The 21,163-nt window shown below is 40.6% G+C and overlaps 1 protein-coding gene across 2 annotated transcripts in view; it reads right to left on the minus strand.

The window, feature by feature from the left end:
* The window catches only part of LOC131217094 (protein GAMETE EXPRESSED 2), a 36,441-nt gene extending 28,950 nt beyond the window's left edge, over nucleotides 1–7,491 (minus strand). The window contains exons 1-7 of one of the 2 annotated variants that reach the window (XM_058211842.1): nucleotides 7,230–7,491; nucleotides 5,831–6,166; nucleotides 4,181–4,516; nucleotides 3,230–3,556; nucleotides 2,681–2,884; nucleotides 2,494–2,579; nucleotides 1,898–2,015 (exon numbers count right to left, since the gene is read on the minus strand). In XM_058211842.1, the coding sequence (XP_058067825.1) occupies nucleotides 1,898–2,015; nucleotides 2,494–2,579; nucleotides 2,681–2,884; nucleotides 3,230–3,556; nucleotides 4,181–4,516; nucleotides 5,831–6,166; nucleotides 7,230–7,326 (1,504 nt within the window). In that variant the 5' untranslated portion in view covers nucleotides 7,327–7,491. The remainder of the gene's footprint in view (nucleotides 1–1,897; nucleotides 2,016–2,493; nucleotides 2,580–2,680; nucleotides 2,885–3,229; nucleotides 3,557–4,180; nucleotides 4,517–5,830; nucleotides 6,167–7,229) is intronic. The other variant, XM_058211843.1, reaches the window with a different exon arrangement.
* Nucleotides 7,492–21,163: the final 13,672 nt, after the last annotated feature.

Below are 21,163 nucleotides of genomic sequence, written 5' to 3' on the forward strand. Positions count from 1 at the left end.
TCTAATGCAAGGGCATTTTCACACTGGGCTCGAGTGGGGTAGCTCGTGGGATGCGGGGACACACTCGGGGTGGGTGACCCATGTGATTTGGGGCCCACAGGGGAGGTCTCGTGTTCGAGAGTCCTCACCAGGGGTGATTAACGCAGGGGCATTTCACACCAGGCTCGAGTGGGGTAGCCCGGGGATGCGGGGACACACTCGGGGTGGGCGGCCCATGTGATTTGGGGCCCACGAGCCCATGAGGGGGGTTCAGCCGAGGTCCTAACCCATGAGATGTGGCGCCTAGGCTATGAGATAAATGGATTGATTCTCCATACTCTAAGAGTTTGAGCTTTTAGAGCAAGTGGTTAATTGTCCCGCATCAAAATCTCTCTAAAATTGACTACCTTGGCATCCTTTATTTAATCTTTGTCACACTTCCATTCTCATCGTTCTATATTCTCATCCAATTTGTCTCTGTTATAAACATGGTCGTCGTCATTGGAGAGTTCTGTCTTCATGTTGGATTGTTGCCCTAGTGGGATGTGTCGGTATAGATATGATCCAACTGCTGCATGTTGAAGTTGGAGGAGCAGCAGATCAAACTGTTGGATTATCATCCTACACAGCCTAGCATCCCCAAAATACATGAGTTCCAAGCTTGTTTTTACTCGAAGCACACAAACTGTTAGCCATAATGCTCAATCCAACCTGACAGAGGATTCAATCAGCATTGGAGGTTTCCTTTTCCATGGTTGTTCTTCCTTTATATGGTCTTGTTATCTATTGTTGAGTAGTTGCAGCATTTTATTTATGTTTTCACATATGCCACTGTGGGTGTAGTCCTCCTCTCAACTATTATGAGTGTAGTTCACTCACCTGTTGTGAAATATTACACTTGAGAGGATTTTGCATGTGAATGATGGTTTAGTTGCTCAATGATTGTTGACTTCCACTATGGCTTGCTATTTTAAGAGAAGATTCAATGGACATTGACAGCTCAATGTAAAGGCAAGCTGCAATTGAAGATGTAAAACCCTACCATGTTGAGTCTGATAGGAGTGTTAAGAATATAAACTCAACCTTTCTGTATCATCTATATGTTTATTGTCTTGTGAGTTTAGTCCCAAATTTGATACTTATGGAAAGTGGGTTGTAACTTCTATCCATATAAAGTGCTCAAATCATTTATCTCCTACTATGGAGAGTGCATAAGCAGTGTAGCACCTTATGCATCTGAGAACTCTAATCTTATTTCCCAGCCTTCTCTTAGTATAAATATCCTGTGCTTCATCTTTGTTTAGTTTCTTTAACAGATCTAATTTCCTAGAGAGATGCAATTGAAGTTCAATTTCCGCCCTCTTGAGAATTCTTCAATTTTATAATTGCTTTTCTTTTCCCACCTTCAGCTACCATAAACATTTTTTAGATCATGCAAGAACCTAAATTTGTGAACTATAAGGTGTTTGCAGATTATGTTTTGCTACCTTAGGCCTTGTTCAGCACTTGACATGTGACAAAGATCTGCCTCTTTAACTGAAAGAGGTGGACATGGTGCCTGACACGAGATGCAAAATTTAACATTAAAAAATTCTGAATACAATAGGATCAGTGCACCTAGGATCTCATCTACCACCACTGCCCTAGTACATTCAAAAACACACAAAATCTGTACCAAAACCAAGGTAATCACATAAAGGTGCCACTTGGGCTAGTGGCACTTTTGCAAACCAAAAAAGTTTAACAGTTGGAAAATCCAAACTTATTATTTAGCATGGAATTCATGCCTTTTCAATTTCCTAAGATTGGAAAACTGAAGAGGCATGTATTTTTCTTGATGCCAAATCAAGAATAATGGTCCAATTCAACCCAGTTTAAACAATAGGCAGAGCATCAAGAGGATGGAAAAGGGAATTACCTGGAAATGCCTCAAGTGCATAAGGAAGACCACCATTTAATGGAATATTTCCACAAAAAACCCAAATTTCATAGATTCCGGACTTCTCGAGTGTATAAATGACATCAAAAGAACTAGCCTGAACTTTCAGATTAGCATGAGAGTAAATTCATAGCAAGCCATGGTCAGTTTGTGCAATGTATAATAATCGTAAGAGTTTTGCTAAGCCTCTACACACTGATACACATGGCCACATGAGTGCCAACCTGGAAAATGTGTAGGACATATGAAACATGTATCAGGTGTGACCGTGGGACCCACAATTTTAGATGGCCTGGCACAAGAATAGGCCAATCAACTCATTAGTTGGGCAACATGTAGCGAAACACCGAACGGTTTCAAAGAATGCCAACGGTCCAGATTCAAGGAACATGTAGCCTGTTCGATGAGTGGGCCAGGCAGCCAGCCTAATTGTTGGGCCAGGTTGTCTGCATGTGCAGCCTATAATGTCCCCATAGTCCACACACACAAGTAGGCACACATGGCTGTTTACAGTGTTTCATGTGGGCATGGCACCTCTCTGATTTTAATTAAATTACACAAATTTGATTCCTTACAGTGTTATTTAGATCAACAGATAATGCAGGAGCACTTCCAACATGGCCTCCAGCACCATAGTTATTTTGTCCACCCTGCCCGTACCCTAATTCCAAAATGTAGACCACTTTGCTGAGAAAAAAAGAGACCATTGTAGAGGTTTTCTGCAAAAGGACTATAACCATATAATCTCTGAAGCATGCTTACCATCTACAACCATAGGGTGTATGGTTGGCTGCACATTATATGAATCAATTTTCCTTATGATTTGTACACGAAGTCTTTCTGCATCAACTGGAGAAGGATAATGGTACTTATCTTCCAAATAAACCGAGAATGACGACATCTTACCGGCAACAGAACTGGCTAAACCGGATCCATTTACAACACTGTTAAACCCATCACAATAACCTATTAAAAAGAAGCCAAATCAATTATTCAAACAGAAAAAAAATAATAATAATGGAGGTGATTCAGAAGCATTGCAGGCATAAATGAATGGTGGTCCCCATGCATGTATGTCAAGTTTTCTGTTAATTTGGTGGCCCCCACTGGGAATCCGCTGTGGACATAACTTTTTGACACGTGTGGCCAACCTGGCATCTGGACCAGCCTGATTTTTGGCATATGGATATACACAGTGGGGCCCACCTAATGAACAGCTAGGATCTCGTAGATGCATGGTAAGACTTCTTTTCTTGCACGCAGTCTTCGTATGCCTCTCTCAAGTATTAACAGCAGTAAATATTTCCATACCTACAAAGACAGTGTATTCATATGGCATATTGGAGATGCTTTCACCTCCCACATCATCAAAAATGGTAAGTGTGAAATTTCCTGGTTCAGATACAGTGAAAGAAAGCAATTGAATTCCTTGTGACGCTTCTTCAAAGTAAATATCTGATACAGGGATGGACAAATTCATCGCCTTCTCAACCACTCGAGCATCAAATGGGAACAAAATCGGGACAAGATTTCCAAACCAATCTTGCTGGTGTATAAAGATTTCCAGCTTAGAAAATATTTGCAAGGCGTTTGTTTCATAACTCCATTTGGCCACACAATTGGTGATGCTTAGAGGTCCTATTAAAGGGTAAGTGTGAAACTTGTATCAGTGAAAGACATAATAATATATATACTATTATATAATATACATATGTACATACATACATGCGTGTATATATAGTATAGCAGGAAATGATAGCATTTTCATGGACAGGTTATTGACATTAATTGCTACCATCCCAAACAGTAAAGTCTACAAGCCTTGGGCAAGAACTTCCCACAAAACCTATTTAAAAAGTGTACTGTGTTTAGATGCTCAATTGAATTGAATCGAATTTATTCAGTCGAATAAACTAATGGCCAATGTGGGGCTAACCCAGCTCCATTTATGAAGAGGGGCTTGCCCCCAAATAGCAACTCCCATCATTTCATGTCCAGCTTGAAAAGCATGTAGTCGAAAATTGAAATTTTGGTCATCCATTTTCACCATTTCCTTTGTATTCAATGATCTATTGCAATTCAATTCAACCAACCATCCAAACGCACCTGGAATTAATTCAGCAGCCAGTAATCAGAAAGAACACACACCAAAAAAAAAGGAATTATGTATAAACAAAAGTTGCGAGAATATCCACTATCATCTTCACATAATTTTTTCCTTAATACTCCGGAGTGGTTAACATTTAAGCTAAAGTAACTCACCTGGTCTCACCTTGAACAGTAGAGGGGAGCCGTTCAAGGACTGATTTCTACCCTCTACGTGTAACAAGAAACTTCCAGATATGGTAGCCAAGAACTCAAAACCAATATATCCAACTTCGTTCCAACTTTTAAATGTGATATCCAAACTTACAGCCGAACCATTTTCATAAGATATAGATGCCATAAATTTACATGAATCTGACTCTTCACTTGTCAAAGACACATCATTCCCAAATGCATCTTTAGGAAGTATTATAACATTAGCTTTTGTTCCCGCCACGAACTCGTTCACAAGATTCATCCACGAAGCAATGGAAACGGATTCATGTATTTTTCCTTCAATCAACATGTGGAGATTAGGATTAACCAATGAGTAACAAAACATAAAATTTAAAGAACAATATAGTTTTCATATTTTCCACACACAGATACCATTTCGGCAAGCATTTGAGAAATCATTTATTTTCTCTCGTTGTTCCTTTTTTTTTTTAAAGAATTTTCTGGCAAGACTATCCTTACCCTCGGTCATCACCAAAGGGACAATTACAACAAAGCATGCTTCAGATCAGAATGTTAGGATTCTTTGATCTTTGTGATTGTCGCATTGCAGCCAATCAATGTTGGGTTACATCAACAACAGGTACTTTCATGTGTGGTGGTGTTTGTGGTGCCATACTATCTAACTTTAAAATGAAAGACATGAAGGCAAATGAATCTTCTTTATGATTTTATTTGTTTTGTGATATATGTATTGAATATTTACTGATCTTGGTTTGTGGCAGTATAATCCTGGTTTGTGATAATTAGAGGGCCCTTGCCTCTTCAAGTTCAAAGTATTCTTAGCATATAGAATGTGCCTGTTACAAGTTGAGATTAATGAAAATGATAGTGCTGGTTGTTCATGCAAATCTATTGTTTTAGATCAATAATATCCCAATAAAGTCTAACTAATGATGTTTCCTATGACACCCACATATGACAATATATGTGGACATGAATACAAGGATTGAGGATGTGACTCTGCATCCCCATTAACCAGGATGCATACATATAAGGTTATCCCATTCAATATGCTATCATGATAAAATTGACAGAAGTTCAGATAACAGAAAAGCAAATACAATGAAGTATTCTAATTTTACTGGTGCACCTCCACATGGCCAAACATGCTACATTCAAGCCATGAGTAGGTGGGTCCCACCAGGTAGATACCCCATCTGAAAATCAAGCCATCCCAATGCAAGCCATGCATGTAAAAGAAAATGTCAGGACTTAAAAGTTATCCAATAGTCCACATTCAACATACATGCATGAACCACCTGATAATTCAGGGCGTCTACATGTTGCAACCACCCCACCCCTGTTGGGTGTGAAATATGTGTGCCTCACCAGAATCTGTGGCGACATGTATATGGGTATGTAGGCATTGGAGTGTAGAATTATCAAACCTTCCAAACAAAGTAGGAACACGATTAATTTGCTAAACCATATTCTACTAAACTATAAGTATCCATAAAGTACCTGACACCAATATCAGTATCATATCGTGTTAGTACTGCTACAGTAAGCATGTGGAAGTATTTTAGTGTTCTAGATTATTCATATCAGAACAAAATGAATCCATTCTCATCACGGGCTTTATGTTTCTACCTGCGGTAACATTGAAATGAAGTGTTCTGTCACGGGTCCCAGAACGATAATCATCAATGATTACAGTAAAGTTCCCTACTATAATTGGGATGAACGTAATATTCCAGTTAGTGGGGTCCGCCTCGGGAGATGCTGATACGCCGGATACATATGAACTATTTCCCTTTCTTCCATTCACAGAAAGTGTAAACCGAACCATATATTTCTCAGGATGGGGGTATAAGTCACTGTTGTTACTGTCCATCACTTTTATTTTGATAGTTGCTGTATCACCAGCCCTCAATACATTCTGACCATCTAACCAACTGGTGGCAAAGCCAGGCGGGTGTATTGTATCTGCAGTACAAAAAACTGAAGTAATTCATCATGCCTACACATGAAAAACTAAAAAGGAGTATGATCTTCATGCAATTGTACGCATCATAATTTGACATCATCACACTGCCACATGCTTCCTAACACATAGAACACTGGCCAGTTTGTCGACCAATGATCAGAATTCCACCTTAGGGGGGCCACGTTGGATTGCGCATGGTTCAAGGGTTGTCTAATAGGATGATACTAATACAGTTAGTGGAATTTGGCTGTTGAATATGGAGAAAGGTCCAAATATTGAAGGGTTAGAATCTCTCAATTTGGGACATTTCTGGGGCATTCTCCATCCATGATCGGACACCTTGTTCAAAGGTTTGTTCATCGAACAATGGGGCCGCAAACTATACATTTGCTGATGAGCAGGACACCGTAGTTCTTCTTGAGGAAAGGCTACCTTACAGGAGATATTCTAAGTAGGGCTAGATACAGTCGTCGCACACATAAATACCAATCCAAAATGTCTAAACCTGGCCTCCATTTTGTATGGAGCATAGCCTGAAAACACCAGTGTTTGGACGATCATCTGTTGAATTCAGACCACCGACCATTTTCTTTCCACCCAATCATTTGATGGCCAAAAATTTAGGCCATTAAGAACAGGCGGTCAGTTTGATTCGTAATCACATTAGTCTTGCCATTCCAGAGGATTGATATTTCCAGACCTCGTCTTCAAGACCAAGCACAAACACCCCATATGCACCAACGTAGCACATGTACATGGATCCGTAATGTTCATCGCATGGCCCCTTAGCACATACATACGATCCTGAAATTAACGTCAGTCCAATAATCAGGTGACTGACGAACGCATGCCGTTAATTTCTTGGTACATCCATGGCCCACCTGATAAACTTACCAGAAAATTTTTCGGTCTAAGGAAAATCCACCATGGGAACCACCATATGAACAGCCCGGATCTGACACACGTGTCCTAGTTCGCACATGACCAGATGGAAATAGCACTTCCTCTGCCCTTCTAAGCAAGGAAGCTGTCTGGGAAATACCCAAAATGATTGGATCATACCGTTAGACGATGCCGATTCGGAGGCAAATGTGAGATTTGAAAGTAGAATACGGAGGAGAAACCAGAGATTTATGGTAATCAATGTCCTGTGCTTCATTTCCTCCCTCCCTCTCTCTCTCTCTCTCTCTCAAAAGGGTTTGGTTTTCAGTGATGATTGGGATGAGAAGAGATAGTGGTTTTGAAGGAGTTCTTTTTGAATGGGAAGGGTGGAGGGAAACGGTTAGGAAATGGACGTGAGAAAACCGTCTTTCAGGAAGAGATCGTCTTGACAGCTGTCGCCACTCCCAATCCGGGAAGCGGATTGGCTGGTGTACCACACACCACCAGCCTAGCTGGTGTGGGTACGTGTCGTGCGAAGACGAGCGCTGACGCTCCTCGAGCTCCTAGTTTGTACGAACGGTTCAAAGGAGATCAAAGTTACAAGGGTCCCAAAATGATATATTTATCATATCTACACCGTTCATCCATTAGGAGAGATCATTTTAGATCTTGACCCCAAAAACGAATAATTTAACAGGCTCAAGTTGACCACACCACAAATAGTAGTGGGACAATGATTCTCACCGTTAAAACATTCGTAGGGTCCACCATAACGTTTACTTTCCATTCAATCTGTTCATAAGGTCACACAGACCTGTACGAAGAGAAAAAACAAATATCACATTGATCCAAAATTTCCGTGACCCCAAGAGGGTTTCAATGGCAGGCGTTCAATCCCCCGCAGCTTTTTATAGTATGGTCCAATTGATTTTTCGATCTATCTTATTTTTCGATTATAGCCTTACGACGAGCTCACCAAGTGGACGGACCGTTTTGATATAACTCATACCTCATGATGGGACCCACAGAACTTAACGACGTCAACACATCAGTCACATCGGTGGTGTGTGGTACACCAGCCCGCTTCCCATAATCCTGCGTGTGTTGCCACCCACTGTGGCCCACATGCTATGATGGTCCGATGCTCTGAACCGTCCATATAGCTATTTTTTTCCTAATCGCACTTATTGATGATCCTGACCTTTGATTTATATAGTTGAATGACAGCCATTGAAAATTTTCCTTTCGTTGTTCTAAATTCATCTACGGATAGTGATGATCACAGTCATTGGTTCAGTTAAGTTTCTTGCAGTAGAACGTGTTGCATAGAGTCGGGATCCTCTGTTATCAGGTCAACAGAGAATTCCTATTAACCCAATGGTTTGGCGACCGAAGCTGTTTTTTATTATTTTTATTTTTTTAGTGAGTAGTGACGTGGACCAATGAGAATTAGGGTATCAGGAATTCTCTGTTGACCTGATAACAGAGGATCCGGACTCTGTAGCATCGGCCAACATGGACGGTTCTGACTATCTGACTACTCAGCATGTGGGCCCCAGTTGGCAGCGACACATGCTTGAAGAGGCAAAAAAAAAAAAAAAAGAAAGAAAAAAAACTCTACCAGAAATGGCAAGGGGATTCGCGTGCGACGGTGCGAGGAGAGATTTAAGCCACACGTGTGCAATTGTGGGCCGTTCATCACGTGGGGCCCATTGGGAACAATTCCCGGCCCAATACGCGGGTTTTTGGGCCATGCATGTGGTGAATGTTGACAATTTGCCAAATTTTCTAATATCATGCCTGTGGCCCACTTGATGAGTGGATTGGCTTGATGATAGAGCCAAGGCATTTTTACGGTGGACCAACTTCGAATGGCCTGGATCTCTCACATGCATGAAACATCGGGATGTGTAGGGGAAGGACGCGGGTTAACCCCGCCGGTCTCCGCTGGGAACGGGCAGGAGCTTTGAGTGGCCACCGTGACGTTCGGGTCTTATCCACACCGTCCATCCATTTTTTCGTATGCAGATCCAAGCTTAAATGGACCACACCACAGGACACAGCTGTGATAATGATTTTCACCTTTGAAACATTTCTAAGGGCCCACTGTAATGTTTATTTTCCATCCAACTTATTCATAAAGTTACGTAGAACTGGATGTGAATGAAGAGAAAACACAAATATCAGCTCCATCCAAAATTTCTGTAGTCCTCGAGAAGTTTTCAACAGTAAGAGTTTAATCGCCGTTGTGTAGTCCACCTGAGCCATGGATCTGCCTTATGTTTTTGGATTATATCCTAAAATGTTAGGAAAAAATGGATAGACGGTGTGGATAAAACCCACACATCACGGTGGCCACTCAAAGCTCCTGCCCGTTCGAGCTGGAAACGGGCAATCCGCGTCCGTAGTGGAATCATGAGAAATTTACGACTGTGAACCCCACCTTTTATTGATTGGATATTCTGGAGACAATACAAACTGAACATACGCACTTAGACCTCCTCGTACGGACGACAAATTCCAGGACGAAAATACCCCTCCTTTTTACAGAAACGGATTGGCTACTCTGCCTGCCAACCACCAATGGCGGATCGTCAGTGGTCTGTGGGCCCCACCATGAATTATGCTTTTCATCCATGCCGTCCATATATTTTTCCGAATCATTTTATGGTATGCGACAAAAAATGAGGTATATTCAAATCTTAAGTGTACCACATTACAGGAAAAAGTGTTGAATGAGCGTCAACCATTAGAAATCCTCCCCCTTCTAAGTTGGGGCTCACTGTGATGTTTGTGAGAAATCCTCCCAGTCTAAGTTCATTCATAGGGTCATAAAGACCTGGATGAAGAGGAAAAACAAATTTCATAATGATCCAAAACTTCTATAACCCCTAAAAGGATTTCAATGGTAGATGTTCAATTCCCCACTGCCTTTCACAGTGTGGTCCACTTGATAGCTAGATTTGTCTTATTTTTCATATCAAGCCTTAATACGAGTTCGCCAAATGGATTGATGGTTTGGATATAACACATACCTCATAATGAGACCCACAAAAATCGGTGGGGATTACAACAGGGAAAAAAAACAAAAAAGCCAGCGAGGTAGGGTCAGAACTAGGCCTATAGGTACGGATTATAACCGTAGCTATAACTGTAGTGCTATGCACTTTTTATTTTTATTTTTATTTTTTATTTTTTACATGGAGAACATTTTCCCCCTTACATTTTTCTATATACATAATTATGTAAATATGTATATATAAGTCTATAAAAATATTTTTCTATCTTTTAATTCATTTCTTTGTATTTATTTAACAAGCATATCTCCTAAACTAGAATGATTTACTTAAAATCCATAGCCATAGGTCTACTACGTTTAAAAGGACATGTATTAGCAATCCCATGGATCTTAAAACAATCTAATAACATCACCATTATTACCTTAAAATTGATCCCATCCCTTGGTTGGATGGATTGGAAGGTAAAATCCCGAGATATGCCGAGCGTGCCAAACAGACCCAGTGAACTTGTCCCAGGATATAACAATCCCATGGATCTTTTTCCAATCCACTAACACCACCATCATTACCTTAAAATCCATCCCATCCCTCCTAATCCCATGGGATTAGCACGTCCAAACAGGCTCTTACTGGAATGGAGTGAAGAAAGGGGGTGAAAACGTGTAACATCCTGGATTTTCACTGTTTTGGATTTCTAAAAATTCATCAATTTTTATTTTCTTATTTAATTAACCTAAATATTACTTAATAACCATTAGCACTCAATGTTAGTGTATATAGGGGTGGTATCAGTAAAGAACCGCACTAGTCCGATTAATTAGCCGTAGGAAGTCAATGAATCCGCCCGATCACTTGAACATCAGGTGTAGTGTAACGTCCCGCCCAACCAGAACAATGTCCTGGGGCATCCACGTAGGATTTGCCACAGGACCGTTCATTTAAGCCACTCATAGTGAAGTATCACAAATAAATTAGACCAAGATTAGCCCAATTAAATAGATCAGACGGGTCCTGATAGAACCTGGTGCGGGCCTCCAAGCCAAATGGCCGTTTACACCTAGCGACAGCTCGTGCGGGCTATACCGCGACATGGGAAGGTCAGAAAATTATAAAAAATTTAGGAGAGCATAGATCTCAATGGACTTGGGGACCATCGGAGACCACGGACCTAGTGGACACCCAGAAGTGGAATCTAGCACTTGCCAGAGGCGCCCCACCAATGCCAGAATTGGAATCTGACACGTGTAAATAAAACTGAGATGTAAGACATTTCAGCCGTCGGATTTCTTCATAATTTACGATGAGGGTCTAATGTATTTTTCTACGCCTGTCCACAAACTCTGGGACCCGATCGTGGAACAGTGACCGTTGATCACAAATCGGACCCGCGTGACCAAATCTTGAATAATAGACCAAATCAACCCCGTTACTCTTTTAGCTTAAAACCGACGGCTTAGAGTAATCATGACTAAATCTCCACTTTCACTAGTTATGAATAGGCCACACTATGAACATAGTTAATCCAAATCCTAGTCATCGCCCATAAGAAATCTCAATACCTAATTCATTCCAAAAATGCCTCGATTTCCCAAGCAAGCTCTAGACCGCTTGTTGGTGGGCCACTAATTACAAAATTATAGAGTAATGTCCGTCTTGCTGGGCTTGACGTCCATCGCGAGAGTCGGACCTGAGTACTGTCCAGAACCGCTCAACTTGAGCTAAAGGACGAGTGCATGAGAAGTTCAAATACTTTAAAGAAAGGAGCTGAAACTTAAGTGAATTAGGTCGTCCCCTCTTATGCAAAGTTGAGGATTTCGGACCGTCGGTTCGCGACCAAATTTCACACGTGGAGTAAGAATATTTTCCTGCTCATATCCGTATAGCCGCGGCCCCGATCGACTATCGGTGACCGTTGAACAGACTTCTAATCATATTTGTTAATCAGTGCATCCAAATGGCGGCCCGATCATATTCATACGTAGATCATCATTAGGGCTAACTAACCTACGGTGTAAATCAATGTGTACACTCCATAATGGGCCCTAGAGCTTAGAAAGACCCTCCCATAGGTCTAGTATAGTAAAAACCTAGCCCTTGGGGCCATTTACGCCAAATCTGTCATTATAAAAGGGCCTCATTTGGGCACCCCCTCTCCCCATACGATTTTGCCCTAGAGGAAAGGAAGAGAGAAGACAAAAGGGAGAAAGAAGAAAGGAGGAAGAGAGGAAAAGAGTGAAGGTGACAAGGTGGACCCTAGATCGAGGTGGGGCCCAAGGAAATCAAACCCCACAACTCCCTACCTCGTCTCCAAGAGGAAACCCTCCTCCGTGACCGCCATTTCATTCCGTTGATCGCCTAGGTAAGATCCATCACCCATTTTTCTTGAAAACCTTATGATGAGGAGGGGTTTACATGGGATTCTAACATGCAATGCTTTGCTTTAAGGATTCCGGCCAATCGACCCAAAATCCACACTCCTAGGTCGTTTCCAAGTCTTCAATGATCCATAGGTGCGGACTATTATCCTTTGGTAGTCTAGCACCAATCATAGAAGGAGTTTAATGATTTTGTTTGTTTTGGGATGCTATATTGAAGATTCTAAAGGAAACCTAGGAATGGTATGTTGTTGGAAGTGTATGTAATTGCATGTTTAGCTCTCATTTGATGTTGATATCGCCTCTCATATGATTTGGTATATGGATGATTACATGCTCATGTTGGGTTGATTTCTCTCATATGTGTTGCTTCCTAGTGTGCATGATTCATTGTTCTTGTGTAATTGATCCCTTGAGGTGTAGGAAGTACTTGACTTCCTTCCAAATCCACACCACTCACATGCACCTTATTCATGATGTTGTACTTGCTTGCTAAGAGTGTTTGAATCATATGTTGAGATATATGTGAACATGATACCGTATGTTAGATGATATCCTTGATGGTTGGCATGTTATGAGTCATTCTCAAATCCTTGGATTGGTTAGGAAACTTGAAGAGAGACGATAGCCCCATTGGTAAGGCTACCCAAGGCTAAGCCCATGGATTTGGACGGGTGTGCGTGGGCGGCAGTAGTTCGACTACATGGGCCTCTTGTGTTCAATGTCGTCTGTCATGTGCTGGCCTGACTCATGCGGTCTAGAATATTTACTATCCAACCTTGTTCGTTAAGCATGTTTGCTAACTTATGTATGGAATCTGGAACACCCTACAACCGTTGTAGCCCATCGATACCGGATGGAATTGATCCATAGTCTCGTGAGCCGGGCATGGTGGAATGGGACATTGTGCCCGAGCTGTCAGCCTATGCTGGGGTGACGCACCTCCCCGTAGTGACCACGAGCGATCCCTTTCTCTCAGTACTCCCTATGTGCTTGAAGTTAGGGACGAGGAACCTGATGGGATCAAGGATCGCGAGTTCTTGGCCTCACACATTGGGGGGCCTTGGCGTCGCAACTCGTTCAGGGCATTTGATACGTGAGATGTATTAGATTTTCAAATCTGCTGGATGAATGGAATTAACTAAGAACCCGGTTAACATCATCATTGCACGACACTAGTTAAGTTGGCGACTCGGCAGTCGAGGTCGCTCTGAGGGAGGGTTGACAAACGCGATCGTTAGACGAAGTCGCTCGAGGGAGAGTTATAGCGAGGTCATACATCATAACATCCACCATGTATGTGCATTAATAAGATTAGTTAGGTATTTGTGAATAATTATTTTTCATTAAATTCTTAATATAATTGATGCCTGTTACAACTTAAGTCTAATAGCACCCACTGAGTTGATCACTCACTCCCACTTTGGGATGGTATTTTAAAACACCAACTAGACCTCAGTAGTTGCAGGTGACGCTGAGTACAGGAGCCTTGCGGCGCGAGCTTGGAATAAGGAGGACGAGTTGTCCTATTTCCAATTGATAGGCGGTTCGACGCAGAGTTCGCGATTGGACTTGGACCGCTGAGGGTTGGACTCAGCTCATCATTCCTTTTGGATATATTTTTATGATTTTGTTGGGCAATACCTTATGCGACCCGTTTATATTAATTTGGACTTGTATATATTTAGACTCATTCATGTCAGTAGACTAGTTGTGAATTGTGATTCATGTTTCCAGTAATTCCCAGTTGCACATTTATACTTGATTATCATAAAACTATAAAAATTAGGTATAGGTGACACCCGGGAACTTGGGAGTAGAGTATTTGCCCGACCCCCAATTTTCGGGGCGTTACAAGATGGTATCAGAGCAATGGTTTGGAATTAATTGGGCCATGGGTTATGAACTCACTAATGCATCCGCTGACTTAGGAAGAGACGCAATAGCGATACTGAAATGATAGGAATCACCCCAGACACCTGAATCGATGAATCCTTAGATGGAAGGTAAGACTTCCAACGAGTTAGGATCGGGGAGCGAAAGAATGTAGCGTCGCTAGAAATTGAGCCTGAGCATCTTACAGTATATCGGCTCATTGATAGGAACGAGCTGAAAATTTAGTTATTAGAGTGTCGAAACCATTTTCCTATACCAAATAAGCAAATACCGGACCAAACTCGATAGTTCCAACCCAATCGGGAATAGAAATCTAAGGGTAAATGAAAATTTACTGAAAATAGTAGAAATGGGAATAAATTATATTTTTACCCTTAAATAGAAGAAATCTCATGAAACCAATAAGTTCATTGCATAGATGGGCTTCTCCTACCCTAAAATCATATATAGTACTTTCCCGAGGGCCTTACCAGCGCCCGAGAAATCGAAAAACTAGGAGTCCCAAGCAGGACCATGGCGTGCCCACGTCCACCGAGGCTACCCACACCCAAAATACACAGTGGGCCGGCGTGCCCACGCCCAAAATAAACAGTGGGCCGGTGTGCCCATGCCCAAACGACCAGTGGCCCAGTGTGGCCAAGCCAGAATTTTCTGGTATTTTATGTCAACTTCAAAAATTCATATCTCCCTCGATATAACTCTGATTTAGGTGATTCAAAAGCCAGATTGAAGCTTAACAAGTATATTTTACTAAAAATAAAATAAAAATTATAATATATTTATATTTGAAATGAATTGACAACTATCCAAAAATCATTAGTTTTAGACGGTGGTTACTTCTAGAATTTTTATAATTTATTTATTTAAAATTTATTTACAACTCCAAATAATATGAAATTTGGTAGGATGACTTAAAACTTGATGGTAAATCATTATAAAAATTTTAAAAAATAATCTAGTTACTAAAAGTATAAGAAACGTCACAAGATGGGTCCCCTCCTCCCTTTCAATGTATGCACGAGTGGGGCCCATTTCCCTTGTTATTTAATACTATTTAGAGTCCATAAAACCTCTCTCTACTACTCTCATTACCCTTTATAATCCCTTCTAAACACTAGAGAAAACTATCTCTCTCCCAATCTCAAAACCCAATCCCCAAACCCACCATTTTCTTCTTCACTCTAACCCATCTCAATCCTCATTCTCTCAAACCCTTTTCAAACTTATCTCAATCTCATTTCTTCAACTCATTCCTAATCACTTCTCAACTTCCATCCCTCAAATCCATTTTCTTAAACTCATCTCCAAATTCATCTCACTCAACATCTCTAAACCTATCTTCTCCTCCTTCACAAACCCATCATCGAATCCATTCTCAACACCATCTCAACCCCATTCATCGAATCCATTCTCAACACCATCTCAACCTCATTCACCAAATCTATTCTCAACACATCCCCTTCAACACCCCCATTTTTTTAAAACCCATTCTCATCACATTCCCCTTCAACAAAACCCATTCAAAACCATCCACTCATTCACTCCCATAAGCTCATTTACAAAACCCAATGATTTGTAAAAATTGATTTTATATACTTTGGCATAGATTGATCATTAGATTGTTGCAATTGGAAATTTTTATATGAGGTGATAATAATCAAGATGCAACAATTTACTGTCCATTTTTAACTTCATTTTAGCCCAATTATTAATCTTTTCCATTCCATTTCCTTTCATAAACTAATTGGTGTTGTTGCCACCACTCGAGCACACCCTTTGAGGTTTGTGGCCACAGACCTTAATTTCTTTCCATTCTCAAAAACTTTCCAGATAAAGAAAGCTGCTAAGGATGCTATGTAGTCCACCTAATCAATAGGATTTAAATTGCCTCTAGGATCTAACACATCGACCTGGATGGTGTGATCTGACCCTTCAACAGCTTGGGCTAGGTATTCCATTCGATAAGTTGCCTTTGTTGTCCTGTTGGAGCTGTAGCAGAAGTTAAGTCTTGATTGACTCCATTAGCTCTCTCCAAACCACCCTCATTTTCTACACCCTCTCTCCAAACCTCCTCACCTTCAACACTCCTTCATTCTCTTCATCTTTCCTCTCCCAAAACCCACTCCCAACATTTATTTCCATCCCATTCTCAAATTTCTTTTCTAAACTCATTCATGAAAATCGACCTCAAACCCATTTTCAAGAGACCCATCCAAGAGCATCCAGTCTCTACCCATTCCTCTTCATCTTCTCCAAACCCATTGTCAAACCCAATTCAAAATACATTCCCAACACCCATCTTAAAACTCAAACTTCAAACCCATTTCAAATTCATATCCAACCCACATTTCTCAATCCCATTCTCAAATCCTTTCCCAAACCTGTCTCCTAAGCACATTTCCCTCTACTCCCACTCCAACACTCTCACTCTCCCATCCTCAAACCCATCTCCTCCTTTTTCTTCTTCTTTTTTCTTCTCCAAACCCATCATCAAAAACCCATTACTTCAATCCTTTCTTCTTCTTTCCTTTCTTCCAAAGGCAACCATTGAACTAAAATATGATCATCTGAAACTTAAATGGGCCATCTCATGGAATAGTTGAGAAGGAACATCCACTGTTAGTTATATACGAGGCCTACCATAGTCTTTATTTGCCACCCAATCCATTCATCTAACATACTTCATCACAAATAGGTGAGGTTGCTCTAAATGAAAATAAATAAACTGTGATTCCATATACACATCCCCATCTGAATATTGTGTTATCCACAATTAAAGATACTTTGTAGCCATGGACATTCAATGCTAGATTTTGGTACCAATGTTGGGTGTGGAAGTGGGAAACAGATCAGTCATGAAGACAGATGGTTGACTGGTGAAGACTCTGCTAAAATAGGAGCTAATAAGCAAGTTCCAGGACAGGCTATGGGTGTTGGAAATAATTCTAGAAGCAAAAACTAAACTACAAGCTGAATCTATTAATGGGTTTTGTTGCAAACACAAAATAGGGTATAATGGATTGAATTTAAAAAGGTTTGCCGTAGAAACCAAATATGCAGTGAAAGATAAGAATGTTTATTTCTAATAATACTAGGAATCATCCTATGATTAGACTAATTTTTATATATGTTTTTCTATTTTAAGTAGTTTTCAACGCAATCGAATTAGGACCCTTGAGTAGGATTGGGTTTCATAGTTTAAGGCTCCGAAAGTTCGTATTAAAGGCGGATTATGGTAAAATATGTCAAGCTTTCCTATTCTGTTAAAGAATTAAGGTTCGTACCATATTGAGAAGACGACATTCTTCGTCTTTCCTTTTCTGCATCCTTCTTAGCGTTATTAGCACTTCAAACCTCTGAAATACCTTAGAACTTTCGATTCTTCCTTCCCTCTCGAAGTTTAGGAAACTGAAGTGCAGTCTGCTCCTAACCCTCTAGACATGAGATCGAAATGGTGATATACATATAAGATTTTATACTATTAGAAACCTTTTCAGGATAATCACTGTACCATAAGCACTGTGGGAGATTTAAATCACTAAGTTAGACAAGAATTAAAATAAGAACTCTCTCGAACCAAGACCCAAAGGACAATCTTATAAATAGGAGATTTAAACTTTCTAAATATGGTCGTTCCCTAAACATTTATATTGATCGGACTACAGAATTACGAAAGTTTACACCTGCGAAGCATTCGCGACTTGACTCAATTCTCAATCCTTGACGACTACCAATGGATTCACTGCTTTGACCGAGTAGAAGACCAGGATCCACTAGGACGAAGAAGTGAAACGATGAGTCTTCTATTCTGGTCAGGTAGATGATCGACGTATCGGGTTAAAGCTCACTACAACCGTATCTCCGTATTGGTCTACCATTGAAAACAAATATTTTTACTCTAGATAGAGAAAAACCGTCGCCATAAATCTAAATCGTTATAAATAAATTTTAGTAAACCATCAGGGTGAAAAAGTTTTAAGGGGGGTAGACTAAAATAAGCCAGCCTAGCATAGATAGTGTACACCCTACTATGCATATAAACTTGAAATCAACAAACCTAGGCAAATAAAACAATGAAACCTTTACTTAATACCCTTAGGCAATTTCGGGGGCGAAATTATTTTTAAGGGGGGTAGATTGTAACATCCTGGATTTTCACTGTTTTGGATTTCTAAAAATCCATCAATGTTTATTTTTTTTATTTAATTAACCTAAATATTACTTAATAACCATAAGCACTCAATGTAAGTGTATACAGGGGTGGTACCAGTAAAGAGTCGCACCAGTCCGATTATTCAGCCGTAGGAGAACAATGTCTTGGGGCATCCACATAGGATTTGCCACAGGACTGTTCGTTTAAGCCGCTCATAGTGAGGTATCACAAATAAATTAGACCAAGATTAGCCAAATTGAATAGATCAGACGGGTCCTGATAGAACCTGGTGCGGGCCTCCAAGCCAGATGGCTGTTTACACCTAAAAATGCCAGAATTGGAATCTGACACGTGTAAATAAAACTGAGATGTAAGACATTTCAGCCGTCAGATTTTTTCATAATTTACGATGAGGGTCTAATGTATTTTTCTACGCCCGTACACAAACTCTGGAACCCGATCGTGGAATGGTGACCGTTGATCGCAAATACGACCCGTGTGACCAAACTTTATATCCGATCGTTTTCAAATTTTACATGGCCCTTCATCGGGCCATGGAGCACCTATCATATAAGTTTCGTGACCAGAGGGCTACCAGAACTGCTCTAATCACCGAAATGGACCCCACAGGGCCATTTGAAGATCGGAACCGTCTACTCAAACCCCATATCCGTTCATCCGTTTGTTTCAAATTTTTATATGGCCCCTCACAAGGCCATAAAACACTTACACACCAAATTTGATGGCTAAGGAGGTGTTGGGTCCACCCCAAAGCCAATGGGGAGTCCTAGAGGGCCATTGTGGGAATTCATTGAAACTTAAGGCCAGAGGGCCCAAATCTAACCGACCCTTCGCTAACTAATCAAGGCAAGCATGACTAAATTAAAGATTTAACCGGGACAAAGTCAGATAAGGCCCGGATCTTAAATAATAGACCAAATCAACCCCGTTACTCTTTTAGCCTAAAACCGACGACTTAGAGTAATCATGACTAAATCTCCACTTTCACTAGTTATGAATAGGCCACACTATGAACATAGTTAATCCAAATTCTAATCATCGCCCATAAGAAATCTCAATACCTAATTCATTCCAAAAATGCCCCGATTTCCCCAGCAAGCTCTAGACCGCTCGTTGGTGGGCCACTAGTGCCCAAAACTGCTCAACTTGAGCTAAAGGACGAGTGCATGAGAAGTGCAAATACCTTAAAGAAAGGAGCTGAAACTTAAGTGAATTAGGTTGTCCCCTCTTATGCAAAGTTGAGGATTTCGGACCGTCGGTTCGCGACCAAATTTCACACGTGGAGTAAGAATATTTTCCTACTCATATCCGTATAGCCATGGCCCCGATCGACTATCGGTGACCGTTGAATAGACTTCTAATCATATCTATTGATCGGCGCATCCAAATGGCGGGCCGATCATATCCATACGTAGATCACCATTAGGGCTAACTAACCTACGGTGTAAATCAATGTGTACACCCCATAGTGAGCCCTAGAGCTTAGAAAAACCCTCCCATAGGTCTAGTATAGTAAAAACCTAGCCCTTGGAGCCATTTACGCCAAATCTGCCATTATAAAAGGGCCTCATTTGGCATTATAAAAATCTTTTATCCATTGGATATTCTTGAAGCAATACAAACTTAACATACGCACTTAGACCTCCTCATACGGATGACAAATTCTAGGATGAAAATACCCCTCCGTTTTACATAAACGGATTGGCTACTCCGCCTGCCAACCGCCAATGGTGGATCGTCGGTGGTCTGTGGGCCCCACCATGAATTATGCTTTTCATCCATGCCGTCCATATATTTTTTCGAATCATTTTATGGTATGAGACAAAAAATGAGGTATATCCAAATCTTAAGTGTACCACATTACAGGAAAAAGTGTTGAATGAGCGTCAACCATTAGAAATCTTCCCCCATCTAAGTTGGGGCTCACTGTGATGTTTGTGAGAAATCCTCCTAGTCTAAGTTCATTTATAGGGTCACAAAGACTTGGATGAAGAGGAAAAACAAATTTCATAATGATCCAAAACTCTTATAACCCCTAAAAGGGTTTCAGTGGTAGACGTTCAATTCCCCACTGCCTTTTACAGTGTGGTCCACTTGATAGCTAGAATTGTCTTATTTTTCATATCAAGCCTTAATACGAGTTCGCCAAACAGATGGACGGTTTGGATATAACATATACCTCATAATGAGACCCACAAAAATCGGTAGGGATTACAATAGGGGGAAAAAAAAAAGCCAGCGAGTTGGGGTCAGAGCTAGGCCTATGGCTACGGATTATAACCGTAGCCATAACTGTAGTGCTATGCACTTTTTTTTCTTATTTATTTATTTATTTATTTTACATGGAGAACATTTTCCCCCTTACATTTTTCTATAATACATAATTATGTAAATATGTATATATCAGTCTATAAAAAAAATTTTCTATCTTTTAATTCATTTCTTTGTATTTATTTAACAAGCATATCTCCTAAACTAGAATGATTTACTTAAAATCCGTAGCCATAGGTCTACGTTTAAAAGGACATGTATTAGCAATCCCATGGATCTTAAAACAATCCGATAACATCACCATTATTACCTTAAAATTGATCCCATCCCTTGGTTGGACGGATTGGAAGGTAAAATCCCGGGATATGCTGAGCGTGC

The sequence above is a fragment of the Magnolia sinica genome, chromosome 10 (assembly GCF_029962835.1).
Source record: "Magnolia sinica isolate HGM2019 chromosome 10, MsV1, whole genome shotgun sequence".
Lineage (NCBI taxonomy): Eukaryota > Viridiplantae > Streptophyta > Magnoliopsida > Magnoliales > Magnoliaceae > Magnolia > Magnolia sinica.